Genomic DNA, 19,068 nt, shown 5'->3' on the forward strand with positions numbered 1-19,068 from the left:
AATGATTTGTCTTAAATAGTACAATTAATAATATATATAATATATGATATTAATAACATAATTACATACGTAGCTAATATACTTAAATGCGCATTACAAATGTGACCGTGCACCTCAAAACGTGAGGACGTGAGGACTGAAAATAAGTGAAATGGGTCAACCTAACCGAACTTGACTTTTTCATATTTTCTGAAAGAGCGGGTCTTCTTTTACATTATGCTAAAATTTAGTATCATGAAACGGGCAGGAAAGTGTATTTTTTAGCAGTTTATCTCGAACTTTTTTGGTAGAATAGTGTGATTAGGTGTGTCTTTAGAATCCCTTTTTCATTTCTGAAAAACCTTGTCCACACTCTTCACTTTTGAAAGGATAGCGCTACTGCTTTGAAAGTTGGCATTAATTATGGACAGAATGTGTTAATGAGGCATGCCTAATTTCAGTTTAATCTAATAATCCCTTCATTGTTGTTATTCTGGTGGTTTACTTCCTGTTTTTTTGTCCCATTCATCGCACAGCCAGCACGGTTTGGTAAAGATTAAGCGCTTGAATAGACACTGTACTTCAGAGCCTCTTTTCTCAGTTCACACTTTTCCTGAGTTTGTGTTTTCTTTCCACTATTTAGATAGATTAGGAGAGTCCATTTGATTTGAGTTATACATCATTTTAAAGCTTAAAGTCTGCTCTTTTAGAATATGGTCTTAACTAAAAATTCATGTCTGGCGACTTTTTGTTTGTTTTGAGGTGCAGGGTCACATTTTAAAAATCATGATATGCTTAATTACCTCCTTTTTTATGTAAAGAGGGATATATCATACACTACAAAAAAGCAAACATAAAAGTGAAGTTATGCTTGCTGCCACGAAATTTCCAAAGAAAAGAAAGTCAGCTTGAATTTCTGCTGCCTTAACTCAATTTCATCATAAATATTTAATCTTTCTTTGTCAAAAAGATCATTTGCGAAACTTGAATGTCGTCGACGTAATAATGTGGATCATTGTTGGTATTGTCATCACACTGTCTGTCGTTCTGGCCATTGCCGAGAAAAGGTGAGCCTTTGAAAAAATGCCAAATATCTCTTTTATATCTTTTTAAATCAATATGTTAATATGTATTTGCAAGAAACAATGCATCTTTATAATGAGAATTTCTCTATACATTAATCAACATGCACTCTATATTAAACAGTGTCAAATTGAGACATATACTTCTACATCTCCAACGCTGCTGACAAATGTAAATGCAATGCAGTTTTTAGTATAACATTATACGTAAATTGCTGTAACTAAAATAAAAGTCAATCTCTAATTTTCAGAAACGATTACGATTCGAAGAGCTTTCTTAAACAGTAAAACGGTATCCAATTATGTTTCATGCGTGTTTGCTCATACTAATGATTAAAGGTTAACATCAGGGACGCATAGAATATACATCACGAATGTAGAGGGATGGACAACTTAAGTCTATTAACAACATCTATATTATGTGAAATAATAGTATTTTAGAAACATTATCAATAAGAAATTCTTATTTTCTGTAATAAAAGAGTAATATGTAAAACACTTTTGCGGACTAGGCACCCAAACAAGTTTGAATATCTAAATTATACAAGGTGTTACTGAAAAGCGTAATATGCAGTCGTTTCCTTTTATTTGTATTCAAAAACAAATTATTCGCTCGTAATCCCTAACATAAGTTTCATAACTCATAATTAACTGTGTGCACAAGAGCATTTGGGTCATCATGGGGGAAATGCATTCAATCGTTGGCAAAAATTATGAATGATAAGACATCAGAGGAACACAAAATCATTAATATAGACAGTAAACAACAGCGAGTCCAATGAGCTAGTATGTGGCTTTGTCTCTCATAATAGAGTTCCGTTAAATAAAGACCAAAAAAACCCCATAATAGTTATTTTGTGAAGAACAGTTAGGTAAGTACTAAACCACTCCAAGGCCTTCTCACGTATACCGTAGCGGGGCATTATTATGGTTTTTGTCGAAGACCTCGGAGAAGGTCAGAAAGATATAAGTTAAATCTGGGTGATCTAAACGGTGTGCAACTTTATCAACAAATTCAAAAGACGTGACAGGTATTATGTTTTTGTTTTTTTTTTAGAAAACCACTAGAGAGTCTTTAAGAACACATTTTTACAAAATCCCCCTTTCTTTTATATAAAATTTCCTGGAGGACGTGATACAAAAAACATAGCCCTGTAATTATTGATATCTAACATATCTTTACTCTTAGATAGGAGTGTATAACTTGATGAATTTGCATTTGTTCCGGATACAGACCATTAAACATTGACGAATTAAAAGTATGCGTCAAACGGTCCGCAATAGAAAAAATTACACCTATTTAAATGAAAATACTTTTATATCACTATATCGCGCTGTTTTTTAATTTTTCTTACCGAAATTCAATATCAATTACCTCATTGGTAGTGGTAAGAGTAAAAGATTGGAAAAGAAAATATACTAATTAAAGAAATCAGCAAAACGTTTATCAGTATATTGGGAATTTCTTGAGGGATGTTTTCCGCAACTGTATTTACACATAATCACATTATAAGTATTTGAAATATTCATATCTTATATCAGAATTTGGAAGATGAAACTCACAAAATGTTGAATTTTTATAAGTGACACTTTTAATACATACCAGCTGTTATTTCGTTGCTTTATTTTGATGTTAAGATATGCAGAGGGGCACGTTTTCATTCAATGTTTCCTCTTTAAACGCTGTTCTACCTAATATCATTCTGTAGGTTGATGTACAAAAATAAATTGTGACCCTGCACCTCAAAACGAACAAAAAGTCGCCAGACATGAATTTTTAGTTAAGACCATATTCTAAAAGAGCAGACTTTAAGCTTTAAAATGATGTATAACTCAAATCAAATGGACTCTCCTAACCTATCTAAATATTGGAAAGAAAGCACAAACTCAGGAAAAGTGTGAACTGAGAAAAGAGGCTCTGAAGTACAGTGTCTATGGAAAGCGCTTAATCTTTACCAAACCGTGCTGGCTGTGCGATGAATGGGACAAAAAACAGGAAGTAAACCACCAGAGTAACAACAATGAAGAGATTATCAGATTAAACTGAAATTAAGCATGCCTTATTAACACATTCTGTCCATAATTAATGTCAACTTTCAAAGCAGTAGCACAATCCTTTCAAAAGTTATTAGAGTTGAAAGTGAAGAGTGTGGACAAGGTTTTTCAGAAATGAAAAAGGGATTCTAAAGACACACCTAATCACACTATTCTATCAAAAATGTTCGAGATAAAATGCTAAAAAACACACTTTCCTGCCCGTTTTATGATCCCAAATTTTAGCATAATGTAAAAGAAGACCCGCTCTTTCAGAAAATATGAAAAAGTCAAGTTCGGTTAGGTTGACCCATTCCACTTATTTTCAGTCCTCACGCAAAATCAGTGTGTGCGACTTTATGTTCGTTTTGAGGTGCACTATCACAATTGGACATGTTTTAATTTTCTGTCCTTTTTCCACATTCGTGCAATAATAGATTTTGGTGTGTGGACACTTCAAGTCAGTCAAATGTTGACTTCGAAAGAGGCCACTTGAAACTGTATCCTGTAGACAAATTAACCAGCTTCATACAAGACGCAAGAGATCCTGTGGCGTCACAAGACAACAGTACTGATCCCCTTACAGTGGGTCGTTCTTTGCCTCAAGTTCCGGGCAACGAAGGCGGCGACGTCACAACCTCACCAGAATACGCGCGTCACATCTTCCAGAACACATCACAGGTAGTGGTGAAATGCTTTTAAGATTTCAGAGTTTCCACACTTGCCAAGTTGAAAACATACAACTCAACCCTTCTCAAGTGTCGTAAATGTATAAATAATGCCATTATTTCGCTATTGCTTTTCACATGATTAAGATTATAAAGATAGATTGAGTTGGTTTCCTCTACAAGATGCTAATTGCGCTCAGAATCCTAAAATGTAAAGAGAGAAAGGACTTTATACCATTAAAATGGAATATTCGAAGTACATCAGATCATCAAGAAATAAAGGAAAGCTGTTAATTGTTGGCCTTTTTTCTAACTTTGAATAGTGTTTATATAGTAAGTTTTAAACTGAGAAAGAATTTCTAATCAAAGGGGCTTCGAGTGTAGAAGAGTTGTAAAATATTCAAAGTAAACTAATAGTGTCTACAGATACCCTCCACGGGACACCTCCCAACCCCCACTCCACACTAAAAAAGTACTCATCAATATTCATAAAGGCTTACTACAATTTTCCCCCCGAACTGAGTTATATCAAACATGCAGAATTATATACAGTTCAGACATCGGCATCTTGATGCAGATATCCCTAAATTCATCAATAACGTATTCATCAAGAGATATGTATACATATTGTTCCAATGCATTCGAACATACATGAGAGAAATCCAAATAAAAAACAACAAAAATGATATCACTTATTACTGTTGTTTCATTACACTGTTACAGTAAACATGTACAATACACGATGAAACATGGCTATTTGATCAAAACATAATACCATGTAAAAAATCACCAAACCTATTATAGATAGTTATTCCTCATTCTCTGTCACTGTATGCCCCCAGAGATACTCGTGGCACTATGTGGGTTATCAACTCTGGACTTTTATAAGCCTTTCTTTAATTCTTAATTTTATCTTGAAAGAGCCATGCAGGTTATGAAACGGAGGCGAGCAGCGAGAGTGATGCCACAAGTTCAGCGGACACCAGGTCATTATCCTTCAATGACGCCATACACCAAGATGATAAAGGCGTTTCTGAGAAAGCAGCTAACGAGAAAGAACCTTACATGGACATGTCAGGTGCCGTGAAGAAGCGGATGAGCGTTACATTTGTTCAATCCAGGAATACCTGTACTGATGAAGAGGACACGGATGAACATGGCTACATACTTCCCAATGTCAATCTGCCCGAAGGTACTCGATGCCATCCTCAAACAAGTTGAGCTACTATGAAAGCTTTTGACAGCGACGATGTCCCATCCTGCGGTAACCCAACCCGCGAAGACCTAGGAGCTGCTAAAGGTGATAACAATCTTCAATCGTCAATCTATCAGGGAATTCCCTGCACCGTTGACCAATGCACAAACAGCGACAATGTCCATTCCTGCGATAACTCAACCAGCGTAGAATTATCAAGAGCTGCTAAAGGTGACGCTAGTACCTCCGGAAACCTTCAATTGTCAATCTATCAGGAAATTCCCTGCACTGTTGACCAATCCCCATCTATTCCTGAAGCGCAATATCACCAGTGGGATATTGATGGCAATGATAAGATTGGCCTTTCGGCCTTAGACCTGAATGATCCCTTTGATATATTTGATTCTCCATCTATCTATGTAAGCAGTTCAAGACAAGAATGCGAGGTGGGTGAAACTGGCTATCTCGTTCTTGATGTTGAAACAAATGCTGGTGAAAACATCGATGATAGAAAACCAGTAGAGGAGGGTAAAAATGTTGACTGTATGGAATGGATCTCATATTGATACCCACCGAAAACCCGAACAAGCGTTTGCTTGTTAGAATAGAGTTGCCAGGTAGTAAAATAAGGTAATTATGTTCGCCAAATCATATGCTCACCGATACATCCATTTACACGTCAACAAATTAACAAGATGTTCATTGGCACAACTGATTGACAAATCGCCTTATATCGACCGAAATAATAACTGAATTGATCAGTTTTTTAAAGTAGTAACCATGATAAAAAACGAACCTGCGACCTCCTGATCTTCGGAAAGGCGTCGCAACGTCTCCAGTAGACCGCCGAGCTTGACTACTGATAAAACACTAAGTTTATGCCAAGTATCACAACAATGAACACAATGAAGCATCTTATCTTTTGAGCAGTGTCGCAAGGAACGTTAGTGGTACGTACCATGATTGTAATGTTTCACAACTTATTTGGGAAATTTCACGTCTTTGGGTCTGTACTTGTAATCTATGTCCCAACCCTATTCTGAAAATTGTATGTATGCACAATCTAAAAGTATCCGCTGGTTGGCATGGTAACAGTTTAGGCGAAGTGGCGAAGAGATAAAAGGTCACATTGACAATTGGTATTGCTCCTACAAAAGAAGGCTTTGCGTATATGCACCAATTCAGGTTATCGGGACCATTCAGATCCTTTGTTCGTAAAATTAAAGACACTAAATGTAAATGACATCATTTTTTTGTTGTTGCAAAATTCACTTTTTATGTTTCGTTTATATAACAGTCTGTTTCCATCTTCTTCTTTTTTTTTTCTCATTATTTCAGTTAAACAAGGACATATTCTTATCCCACTAGGCAATGTGATAAATTTCATTAACAAAATCCTTAAACGGTGATGGATATGAAATCTATCAAATACACTTAACCCGATATTTGGAAATCTCTTCCTTCCGAAGTTCGAACGTTAAAGGGGATGGCTAGTAACTGATCAGTGGGAATCAGTGGGAATGCTGGAGGATGATTGTTCCAATCTATGTGGGATTCATTTAAGAGTACATTATATATCTATTGTTGTGTGAAAATTATTTGCTTCAGAATGGTCTCATATTCAAGTATTGTGCAGTTTAATGTTTCCAGGTTAGCGTGCCTGGTCAGTGACGGGGCATTAATCTGCACATTACTTGAATATGAAACCGTTCTGAAGCAAATAATTTTCACACAACAGTAGATATATAATGTACTCTTAAATGAATCCCACAAGGATTGGAACAATCATCCCTCAGCATTCCCACTTTAAGTCTGTGCACTCTTTTAAGAAAGCTGTGAAGAAAATGCTGCTCTCTGGATGTCAGTGAGCTTATAATGTCATTGTAACTGTAATGTTTATGAAATTGCCTAGTGGAAATATCGGCGTTCTGAATTTATTACGTAATGTTATGTAACCGACCATGACCTGTAAATGTCACATGTACCTTGGTGAGAAAAAAACTTTGCCATGCTTTACTATTCAGTGATCCAGGTGATCTAACTTTGTGTATCAGCGAAAGCAGACAGACCTCTCGTCTCTCCTTTCTTCTATCCTATCTCTATGCAGGTCATCCCTCCCTTCTATTTCCCTATACGTTATGTATCATTTACGAGGGCTGCATGTAAATCAAGCAATGCTTAAGCTGTAGACCTTCTGTGTTATTCATTGCATCGCTGATATGTTTTGTTGTACATTGTAAAGGCAATGAAGAAACTTACCTTGTTAACAATTAATGGTTATGTATATGTATGGCACCAAAAATGTATGTGTATATATCTGCGCGAGCAATGATATAATACAGGAACCAATAAAATCAATCAATTGATCAAGTGGAGGAAAGATTGGAGAGCTTCCTTGAGCAAGTGTAGAAATTCCTAAAGCAATGCATGTTGTACATTCGTGTATATTACACTGTAAATACTCTTTATAGGCATTTTTTATCCATGTATGTATTATTTATGTATAATTTTCGTAATTAAAGACTCTAACCTCAAGACCGTCTGTTACATCATCATAATGTCTACATTCACTTTGCAATCCAACTGTAATATCAGACTAACGGCATTTCGACAGTTTCTCTCCTTTTTTATGTTGGATTTTTTGTTTGGATACAATAAAATAATTATATAGTGTAAAAAACATACTAGATTGTGAATAATTCAGCATGTCTTTGTCCATCTGCTTTCCTTTCTTTTTCGAGTTAAGGAAAAATACAAGTTAGTGTGCACACACGTACATCATGTATGTATATTAAGTATGCATTTAAATCTTTTACAACACTTGAAATGCAGAAACTTGTCCAGCTGACAAGTCAAACAGCACAAAACTGTGGCATATTTTGGGGGCAATGTCAGTATTCATGGAGGTCTATTGAGGGCGGAGAGTTACGGATAGAAATGCAGAGGTAAGATCGTAAAAGGCAAGGAGGTATATAAGGTACCTCCTGAACTGGCAAAGGAGTAAAAGGCATGCACATAGTACCAATTGATGATGCAGGGAGTTTACAGGTTAAAGGGGTGCAGTGGGATTCATACAAGTTCACTATTCTGCAGTTCCTCTCAGTATTTCTCTATGTTATTATTTTACATGGAATGCCATATACATGTACATTGCATGGGTGTGGAAATAAAGATAAAAGAAATAAATGTGCAGCAATGAATTAATGCTAAGCAGAGAATGAGGGGGAAATCTTGGGCGTCCTTTCCCTTTTATCCAGGCTGATTTTATAGTGTTGAGGTAGGTACTTTAAGATCCGATCTACAATGGGTGATGTGCACGAAAGGCAAAAGAAACAAACCTGTCTATATTTAAGATTTTTTTTTTTTTTTTTTTGGGGGGGGGGGGTTTACCAATCACCTGTAGGCATCCGGTTATAATGGTAACCATGCACAATATTATACCTTACCATGTATCCCATTGTATTGCTGACATCTCTAGCAACATGTACATATACAGTTTTATGGAGTTTTGATGAATTCTTCAGGAAATAAATGCAAAAACTGATAATTTTGTCATTTTCAGTGCCCCAATAGCGATAAGCGACACCGACCCTATATATATAGTCTAATTTCTAGCCGTTTTTATGTCGTATTTATTTCTCTGAGTTGCAGCTTGTGTATTGTGCAGAAGCCCGCTGTATTGCGCTATTAAAAAAAGCCGAGTGAGGGCGCATACCCAGTGATTGCGAAAAAAAAAAAAACACGGTTCGGGCGTGGCAATCACTCGGTATGCGCTCTCACTCGGCTTGCTGCAACTCGGAGAAATAAAGACGAAATAAAAACGGCTAGAAACTACACTACACCGACCCCAGCTTGGCATAAAAAGTTAGTTTGTAGGCAAAAACCCTTGTTTGTCGAAGAAATAGTCTGTGTGCGCTAAGACTACTACACTCACCACTGGCTCTGGCGCGCCATGGCGCCTGTAGCAGTGCTAGTGGTGCGTGTAGTAGTCTTATCGTGCGCACACTCTTTTTCGAACAGTAAGGTCTTGTCGCAACTAAAGTGGCCTGTAAAATTTTATTGATACCACAATTTCGAACCACATACTACCTAGGGGTGTTCCAGAGGGTCCAACCGACCACCTCATGCAGTCAAACCTTTTCTGCGGGGTGGGTTGAACGAAGTCATTTTTTCTGGGTCCCTGCGCCTTGACTATTAATTGCATTCATTGTTTTTGAGATCATGACAAAACAGTCAGACGCAAGATATTGGTTTTTGTTGTAATTCAAAGAGAGCGATATTTCATGTTGTGTGGATACAGTGCACCCCACATGCGCATTCATATCTTCAGTTGGGAGTAAGATTGGTAGGCCTATCGATACACGTTTTACAATGTGCAGTTGCCAGCCATACTTTCTAACCAGACTAATTAGAAGGCCTATTGTGTTATCATGTTCCATGGTTGAAGCTTATTTACCTTGTCGATCATTAATACACGTAGTTATACATTAATTATTGATATTGCATTACGTGTCTAAACTAGAAACGTTTATTTTACTCTCATTCATGAAAGATTTGCATAAGATTTTGCTTTAGAAATACAGTTCCTTGTCTTCCATTAGTTCATCATAACCACAACTAAAATCTTCACAGACAAATCTCCACGTCTCTACTCCCTGGTACTGATGGTCAGGATGTCCACGCATATTGTAACAAGCCCGGTGTGGTACATGGATGGAATTTAAACTGGGGGTATGAAACCATTAATTTTACAGTGTATTTGTAAGATGAGTTGGGGAGCACTCAGTCTGCAGCTGTTTCTTCATATGCTATATGTGAATGTAATTCATTTATCATTAGCAACGGGCAAGTGATGTTAAAAGTTGAACCTATCTCAGAGTCTAGAGTACATAGAGTACATACAAGACACAATAATGACTATTTGAAGACAAAGAAAAAAAAACGTTCTCAGTTTATTTTAGTAGTACTACACTAAAAATAAAAATGATACGATTAATATCATGTATTCTTTTTCGTTTCCAAATTTTTATCGTTAATTATTATGTTACGGTAATTGGTATGATAGGGCTTATGACCCCATTTTAGTAGTACTACACTAAAAATGAAAATGATACGATTAATAGCATGTATTCTTTTTCGTTTCCAAATTTTCATCGTTAATCATTATGTTACGGTAATTGGTATGATAAGGCTTATGACCATTGTATACCGAGGAGATTTCTGTTATGTCAAAACAAAATAGCATCCAGAGACAGAGTGCATTATATCCTAAAGTGGTTGATAAGAGCCCTATTATATCGCTGCGCTGCAGTCATGCAGATCTCTGGGAATTAACAAAGACTTCATTGAATTAAAACGCTCCTTTGAAGAACTTTTAGTTTCACACCACACATTCAAATAAAGCCAGGGTAGTTGGCAATCTCATTACGCGCAGTCGAACTCCTTTCATTTCAAAAACAAAGATTTACCAGCAACAATTGATAGTTCTTTATTTTTCCTAAGAGTGATTTAAAGGAGCTCACTTTACAGATTGTAACATAATATGCAATTCAAGTTGGTGGCTATTACAATACTACTACTACTACTACTACTACGAATAATAACAATAATAATAATAATAATAATAATGATAATAATAATAATAATAATAATAATAATAATAATAAAGATAATGCCGAGAAAGAAACGACACAGTGCAACATATCGTATGTTGCTGTAGTAAACTGGCGCAAAAAAGAGTACAAAAGACGACACGAAAAACTAGAACAAGTCGTTCACTGGGAGCTTCGCAGAAAACATGAAATACCATGTGAGAGAAAAATGGTATATGCATGAACCACAGAAAATTTCTGAAAATTATCAAGTTAAAATCCTGTGGGATTTCGATGTTGAAACTGACAATGTCATCCAACACAGGCGTCCGGATATCATCGTCGTAGACAGGGCTCGACAGATGTGCACGATCGTCGATGTCGCGGTACCGGGAGACAGCAGAGTAGCCGAGAAGGAGAAGGAAAAGATAGAAAAAGTACCAAGACCTTGCCAGAGAGCTTCGCCGCCTGTGGAATATGAGAACGAAGGTGACCCCTATTGTCTTTGGAGCACTCGGAACAACGCCAAAGCAGCTGCGACGGCACTTCGACGATGTGGGTGTGACCGATCGAGTGCAAACGCTCCAAAAAGCAGCATTGCTGGGGACGGCGCGAATCCTGAGAAAAATATTGGAAGTCTAAGGTTCCAGGATGGAACTTGACGTGATATTGATCTCCAAGAGATATCTTGAGAACATATAGAGATAACTATGATAATAATAATAATAGTAGTACAATACATTTGCTTTCAGCAAAGTTGCCCTCAAGGCACGACGTTGTTGGTCGATGTTAACTGCGATGTGCGTCCATATTCTTTTTTCCTTCTCTATTGTTTAACCTAAAACTCCATGTTGGCATCAATTCCATTCTTGACTTGTCCTCTCACTGACGTGACTCGAATACTGCTACGAAAATCAACGGCAATATAGAAAACAATGACCAGCCCTTCTACTTATTTGACTCAAAATGTGTAAATACACATTGCGCATGTTTATTCATCATGCGTTATTGTGTATTTGATTACATAACGACATGATCTTGGAAGTTGTTAAAGTTGCAGGATGCTTCATTCTTGGTGAAAATAATGAGGTGAGATTTTCCTCATCTCTCCTGTTCATAGGAAAGGCCTACTCCTATTCAATAACCATTACCTTCAGGGAAATGAAAGTATAGCCCCCCCCCCAAAAAAAAAAAAAATATATATATATATATATGAAGGGTTTGTTTGCAAAAACCGATAAGTCCATTTTTGAAGATTTTGAAGTACGATCTCTTTCATGAAGTACAAAATAATACCTTTTAAATGATATATTGGTCACTACATATAAAGGTATATTTTTGAAGTTATGGTCAAAAGAAGCACAAAATTTCTAATTATTCTCTTCATTTTTCTTGACCTTTAATCGCAAATATCTCCATTTGGCAAATATGGACTTATCGGTTTTTGCAAACAAACTCTTCATATATATATATATATATATATATATATAAGTGGTATTCACATGTTCTATTGAATTTTTTTTTTAATATTCTATTGCTTTCTTGAAACCACCGGCAATGTAGCGAGATAATTACTTTAACGAAGCACGATCAGTTTCATTCAAATCCGTGCAGGGAGTGGCCATTACGTAGTTGCGCAGTTTCACTGTGCGCACGAAGGCTCTATTTTCGCGCAGAGTCGTCACCGGCATAGAAGGTTCTATGGTTTGGTATAGTTCTCTTAACCATGTTTAAAACTCAGTATTGCAGACTTCTATCTCCTCTGAATGAGATTACTGTCAGACCTTGGCCAGTAGTAATCTGCATCTCAGTTTTTCGACTAATGCTTGATTGATATTGGATTTACAGGATGGAGAGAAAAATAGAATTTTTTGTCTGGTTGTTGGCTGGTGTCATCAATCACAATCTCTTCATCGCTTTTTCTACTCTAGATGCCCTCGAGACTAGTACGTATAATCACTTCTTTGTCTCTTACGTTTATATGAAAATCCAGGAGGTGATATTCGCAGAACAGAAAACCCAGTAAGGGTAATTGTTTATAAACCTTCAAATTTGGATATTCCAAGCACACAGTTATCCTATACCGACGGATTATATATAATGTATACTATGATAGAAATGTGAGTTCTGAGAAAAACGAAGTGATGGTATGTGTCTTCACAAGTGCATCCATGTTACTTGCGCGTGGCACAAATGGGGTATTTCAAGCATTAGTGCAGCCACATATGGTGGGACTTGAATCAGTCCTATCATAATAGCCCCAAACTATATAGGAACGCGTACGTGATACATGTTAAACATCAAAGTCACAACAGCCGCGAATCCAGTGGGTTTTTGAAGGCTCCGTTGTGCTTTCATTCACATTGTCAATATACTTCGTGGATCGAAAAAGAAGAAAGCAACTTGAGGATGTCTCTTTATAGGTATTTTCCTTGCTACAAAATTTTCATGTACTTTCGTGTACTTTTAACAAAATTGGAGTCCAAATTCCATTTTAGCTAGCGGATTGTAGAAGAAGATCCGGTAGAAGAAATAAAGATAGTGAGAACAATGGTGAAAGATAGAAAGAAAAATATTCTTGCATTTAAAAGCCTCTGTTGTTGGTCTTGAGCGAGTAGGGAAATTACCAATTATCCACTGTAACACTCTTTTGCTTCACACTATTCTTTCTCACTCAAACATAACCACTTAACTTGTATTTTTCGCTTCTCAAATCTCGTGCAGACTTCACTGTAAACTGTTCGGGAAATCCACTACAGCAGGAGATATTGTGCGATGAAAGCTGTCTTGCCAACGGCGATAATTGGGTTTTCCAGGCACCTCGTGGACGCCGAATTCTTTCTGAAATTGAATCAGCTAATCACTCACTGATTGGATTTCAATTTCTAGATGAACTATCTAACAAATCGTTTTTTACTGTTGTGATAGAGGATGCCAAAACATCCCCCATTTTATCACTGACCCATCAGATGAAGCTTTGGATAAAGTACACATTAAATGACCTCCCAGTGAAGTTTACAACGAACCTGAAGTGTTACGAGGGTAAGTACCATGCCGTCTATACAACCACGTGAATACCATTGTATTTACGCAAAGAAAGGACGAATGAACATTTTCACTCTATCGTTTTTAAGATTCAGACTAATAGGGTATAATTGGGGTAAAACTGAATGTTGAAATACATTGGCAACTCAGGCAGTGAGCAATTTAGTCTTACAAAGAACATGTTAACGCATGAAAGTAACGCATGATCGAAGAAATGAGATTGGTGTACGTTTTCTTCCCTCTGATCTTCTTTCAATGTATGGAAGGAGAGAAACTTAAACGGTGTCTTAAAGATCAAGATTAGGGTAAGCAGAAATAATCTTACTAAATAAATATAATCATGCGTAATTTCATACTGTTTTAATCAATGGAATTCTAAAGATCTGGTGGTTTCAGTTATCGCTTTATGTCATGCTCAACACGGAATGTGTTTATTTCGATGTAATTTCGTAACGTAGATGTTCTTTTCAGTAAAATGTCGATAAGTGCTGAAAATGAACTTGTAGGATTGCAGCTCCTTAAATAAAGATATATAAAAAGGATTTGCAGTTCTAATAACTTTTGATATGATTTTTTTTTCTGTTACTCGTCATTGCATGATGCACATAATAGGATATTTGAAATTCCATCCAGACCACTGTTCAAAAAATGATTACGTGAACAATTCATTCACATAAACAACATTTTATGCGTAAGTACTGGTGAGATTACTTTTTTAAAGAATTTGAATGAATTTTCATGAATATTTTCATACATGATGAAAAAATATGCGAAAAATAGAAAAGCACTCTGAGAGCGCAGACCTCCGCCAAGCAGTTATAGTCCGGGAGCCAGCGGGGGTCAGCCTAGCTGAAAAGGTTACCAATTTTTATGTATATAGCAATTTAGTACATATGCCCCTAAGTATGGAAATGCACGTCTGGCTGGTCATCGGTGGTGGGTGTGGCCAGGAGGGCCAAAAAAAGGACCACTCAAAATTAGGCTAGCCTAGCTGGAAAAGTAACCCCATGAAAACAACTGGAACTTGTTCATTACACTTACAGGATAAATGAATGACCATTGCCAGACGTTTTAAGTGGTGGGGGTAGCCGCCAGACGCTCTTAAAGACCCAACTCCAGCTAGGCTAGCCTAGCTGAAAAAGTAACCTCGTGAAACCCACTGGAACTTGTTCGTTACACTTACAGGATAAATGAATGACCATTGCCAGACGTTTTAAGTGGTGGGGGGGGGGGGGGGGGTAGCCGCCAGACGCCCTTAAAGACCCAAATTTTTCCAGCTAGGCTAGCCTAGCTGAAAAAGTAACCTAAAGAAACCCACTGGAACTTGTTCGTTACACTTATAGGATAAATGCATGACCATTGCCAGACGTTTTAAGTGGTGGAGGGGGGTAGCCGCCAGGCGCCCTTAAAGACCCAACTTTTTTCCAGCTAGGCCAGCCTAGCTGAAAATATAACCTAATGAAACCCACTGGAACTTGTTATTTACACTTACAGGATATATGCATGGCCGTTGCCAGACGTTTTAAGAAGTAGGGGGGGGGGGGAGTAGCCGCCAGATGCCCTCAAAGACCCAATTTTACCAACTAGACTATAGCCCTGGCTGGAAAAGTAACCTCCTGAAACCCACTGGAACTTGTTCTATGTTTGTATCTCACCTGATAAACACTGTCAACATAGTATTCTGGTGTTCTTTCAATAACTTTCCACACTTTTGAGCTATGTGACCACCAAATTCACTCCTCAGATCATCTAATGATTGCTGTCAAGTGTTAATATTGGTGAAGTCCGAGTACATCGACAGTCAAAAAGTCAATGAACTAGGCCTATACAATTTGAAAATCTCTGTAATCACAAAGTCGATACGTGGACGAGACATCACTTCGCTTTTGCCTTGTTAGATGGTGAATATTTGTAAGCTTCCGTTTCTAATTCATACAGCACCACCATACATGTCTGAGAATAGCGGTAAAGAAGATTAGAGTCCTTGGCAACAAGTGCAAAATTAAATTCTGTGCCTTATTTGCTAAACAAACGTGGTAGGGAGACAACGACCTGTTAGGCAATATGGCGGACCAATAGCTCTATATTATTAGTGTTATAGAATAAATGACAATGATGTAGTTCTGAAGCATACTTTTCATTAGATGCTTTTGCAATGACTCAATGTATACTTTTAATCGAACTAAGTATATATCCATGACTTACTCATGAATTACGGCAGAACGATTCGGTGAGGAAAGTTTTCTGTCATGTCATTACGGAAGAAGTGAACGTGTCAATATGTTGCTATTTGTTCCATAATTATTTCTGAAGTGGTTAAATGTATTTTCCTAAAACATTTTTCCTTTTATATAATACCTACGTTGCATCCAAATGCCTATTCGTTGAAAAAATGCGGGTCATGTATTCAAAGGTCAAAGATCATAAGTTAATGGAAGTAGGGCATACATTGTGCAACATTTCACTAAGTTGGTTTTTTTTTGGTGGGGGGGGGGGGGGCATGATTCAAAGTGTCCTAAAACCTTGTATAATACATGTATTTAGTTTTGTAGTCACGACTCTTGCTATGTATGATGCCAAACTCTTCCCGCTCATACAAATGCAGCCGTTTGAGGAAAATAATTAGGTGATACGCTATCAGCGTATCACCTATTGTGATTGTCAAAATCTCTCTTTATTAGGTGATACGCTTTTAGCGTATCACCTATTGTGTTTGTCAAAATCTTCCTTTCTTTCTTTTTATTCTTCTTTCTTTCTGGCACATTTTGTGTCGTGAATATCTCAACATTGACATGACGGAATAACATAACATTTTCAGTCAACATGTCTCATGACAATATCTAGCCACAATAAGGTTTTCATGACAGTAACATATCTATGACGTCATCTAGGCGCCATTTTGTGATTTTCGGACAATGTTACATGATCGATCATAACTTCATAACTAAAGGTCATTTCTGTATCATTTTCGTTGGACATAAAGTTCAGGTCACGCTCTATCTTACTTTTTAATGCTAATTACCCAGGACATCATTACGCGCGCATTAGCGCGCGTCAAAGTTTTTAAATGCTTAAAACGACTTCCCAATGGGAAATCTCGAAGTTTCAGACAATTTTAAGCGTTCCGCGCGTTCGCGTCCGTCCGCGCATTTCCACGCGCAGTGCGCGTAAGCAACATGAAAATGCACATTTTTTGACAGATTTGGATTCCTGATACATTAAGTAACAATATCCATTGATTTCCGATCAATTTCGACCTATAACAAAGGAATGCGCTGGCGTCAAAGTTGAAATTTCGTGTGCGCGTCTATGTGGAAATATAGCGAAAAACATGTCTTTGTTTATTTCGCCATAGCTCTTTAAAACGTCAGGTGACCCTATGTTCTTATTGCATATTACAAAAGCATATGAATTGAAAATAACGTTTCAAGTATCAATATTTCCCTAAATACATTATGACGTCATCATATCATCATCTGAAATCAAAAAAGTGGAATTAATTTTATTGAGGTACTGTTTCTGCCATTCATTTGCTCGTATCTCTGTTGTTTAAGCTCAATATTATCCCAAATTCAGATATGTTGTACTTTGAACATTTGCCTTTTAAGTCCAAGTCATGGTTTTGAAATTTGATGACGTCTTCATAACTTAAATTGTGATTGAAGGTAAAGATGCAAAATCGGACAAGTTTACGTGTTATGTCTATGGGAGGTGATTTTTTTTAAACCATGCATTGACTTGACAACGTTTAAGCACCTTTATCTCAGCTAATTTTGCTTCATTTCCTCTGAAACTTAAGTATGATGTAGCTGAGACAATAAGCTTCAGTAATCATGCATTTTATTTTTTGAAATCTCATCATCAGGTTGACAATTTGCAGTTTAAAACTGAAAATGAAAATGGAATGTGGACAAAACGATTCCCGATTCAGCTTTCACATACATAAGTTTACGTTCCTCATATTTTCTCGCCGAGACGTATGGCCGAGTGGTTAAAGGCGACGTCTCAGAGACGTGAGGTTGCGGGTTCGAACCCCACAAGATCACGAAACAAAATACTTAGCTATTTTACTTTTTTTCTTCAATTTTGTATTACATATTCGTCCATGTAGAAATCACGTTCCTATATAAACGCACCTATACACACACACAGACACACAGACACACACCATATCCCTCTTTTTTGTGTTGGAGACCACATTGCTTCGACTGCTGCAAAATTTTGCAAGCTCACTTTATCTAACCGATCATAGTATGTAATGACGACGACGGAGGTGTTGTACTTTGAACATTTGTCTTTCAAGACCATGTCATTGTTTTGTACTTTGATGACGTCATCACACTGAAAATTGTGATTAAAGGCAAGGTATCAAAACCAGCCGATTATAGGCTTTATGTCTACGGCGCGTATTTTTCCCAAGTTGCCAGAAATGGCATAGCGACATCAGTTGTTACAAGGCCGCATTTCCGTCTAGCAATGCAATACATGTTCACGCGGCCACGATTGTTGAGTGGGCATTGACTTTTTCCCCCTGTAATATCCATACATTTCTTTTTTGCCTTACCATTTCCGGGGATGTCCCGTGGCCGAGTGGTTAGAGAAACGGTTTTGCATGCACGCTCAATATAACTTCAAGGTGCCTACATCACATTCTTTTCTTTGTCGATCACAGATGACCGACACCTGATGACCCCAAGCGTATCACCTAACTCGTCAGCGTGACGAGTTTCATATCTCGTTTTTTATTCTTCTTTCTTTCTGGACAATTTTGTGTCGTCAATATCTCAACAATGACATTACGGAATGACATGAAATTTTCAGTCAACATGTCTCATAACAATATCTAGCCACAATAAGGTTTTCATGACAGTAACATATCTATGACGTCATCTAGGCGCCATTTTGTGATTTTCGGACCTTGTCACATGATCGATCATAACTTCATAACTAGATGTCATTTCTGCATCATTTTCGGTGGACATAAAGTTCAGGTCACGCTCTATCTTACTTTTTAACGCTAGTTACCCAGGTCTTCATTACGCGCGCCTACGCGCGCGTCAAAATTTTAAAAGGCTCAAAACGACTTCCCAATGGGAAATCTCGAAGTTTCAGACAATTTTAAGCGTTTCAAACATTTCCTCGCGTGCGCGTCCGTCCGCGCAATTTCACGCGCAGAGGGCGTAACCAACATGAAAATGCAATTTTTTTGACTGATTTGGATTCCTGATACTTTGAGTAACAATATCCACTGATTTCCGATCGATGTTGACCTATAACAAAGGAATGCACTGGCGTCAAAGTTGAAATTCCGCGCGCGCGTCTTTCTGCAAATATAGTGAAAAAACATGTCTTTGTTTATTTCGCCATAGCTCTTTAAATCGTCCGTTGACCCGATATTTCTATTGCATATTACAAAAGCATATGAATTGTAAATAACATTCCTAGTATCAATATTGCCAGGAAAACGCGATGAA

At 37.3% G+C, this 19,068-nt stretch overlaps 1 protein-coding gene across 1 annotated transcript in view; it reads left to right on the forward strand.

Annotated features, from left to right (window-relative positions):
• Positions 1-953: 953 nt before the first annotated feature.
• Positions 954-19,068, forward strand: part of LOC139741947 (uncharacterized) — a 115,241-nt gene continuing 97,126 nt past the window's right edge. Inside the window, exons 1-2 of the mRNA XM_071652515.1 lie at positions 954-1,046; positions 3,533-3,776. Coding sequence (XP_071508616.1) covers positions 985-1,046; positions 3,533-3,776 — 306 coding nt within the window. The 5' untranslated portion in view covers positions 954-984. The remainder of the gene's footprint in view (positions 1,047-3,532; positions 3,777-19,068) is intronic.

This window comes from Diadema antillarum, unplaced genomic scaffold, assembly GCF_040938485.1.
Source record: "Diadema antillarum isolate AM-2024a unplaced genomic scaffold, OU_Dant_1.0 seq00000965_RagTag, whole genome shotgun sequence".
Classification (NCBI taxonomy): domain Eukaryota; kingdom Metazoa; phylum Echinodermata; class Echinoidea; order Diadematoida; family Diadematidae; genus Diadema; species Diadema antillarum.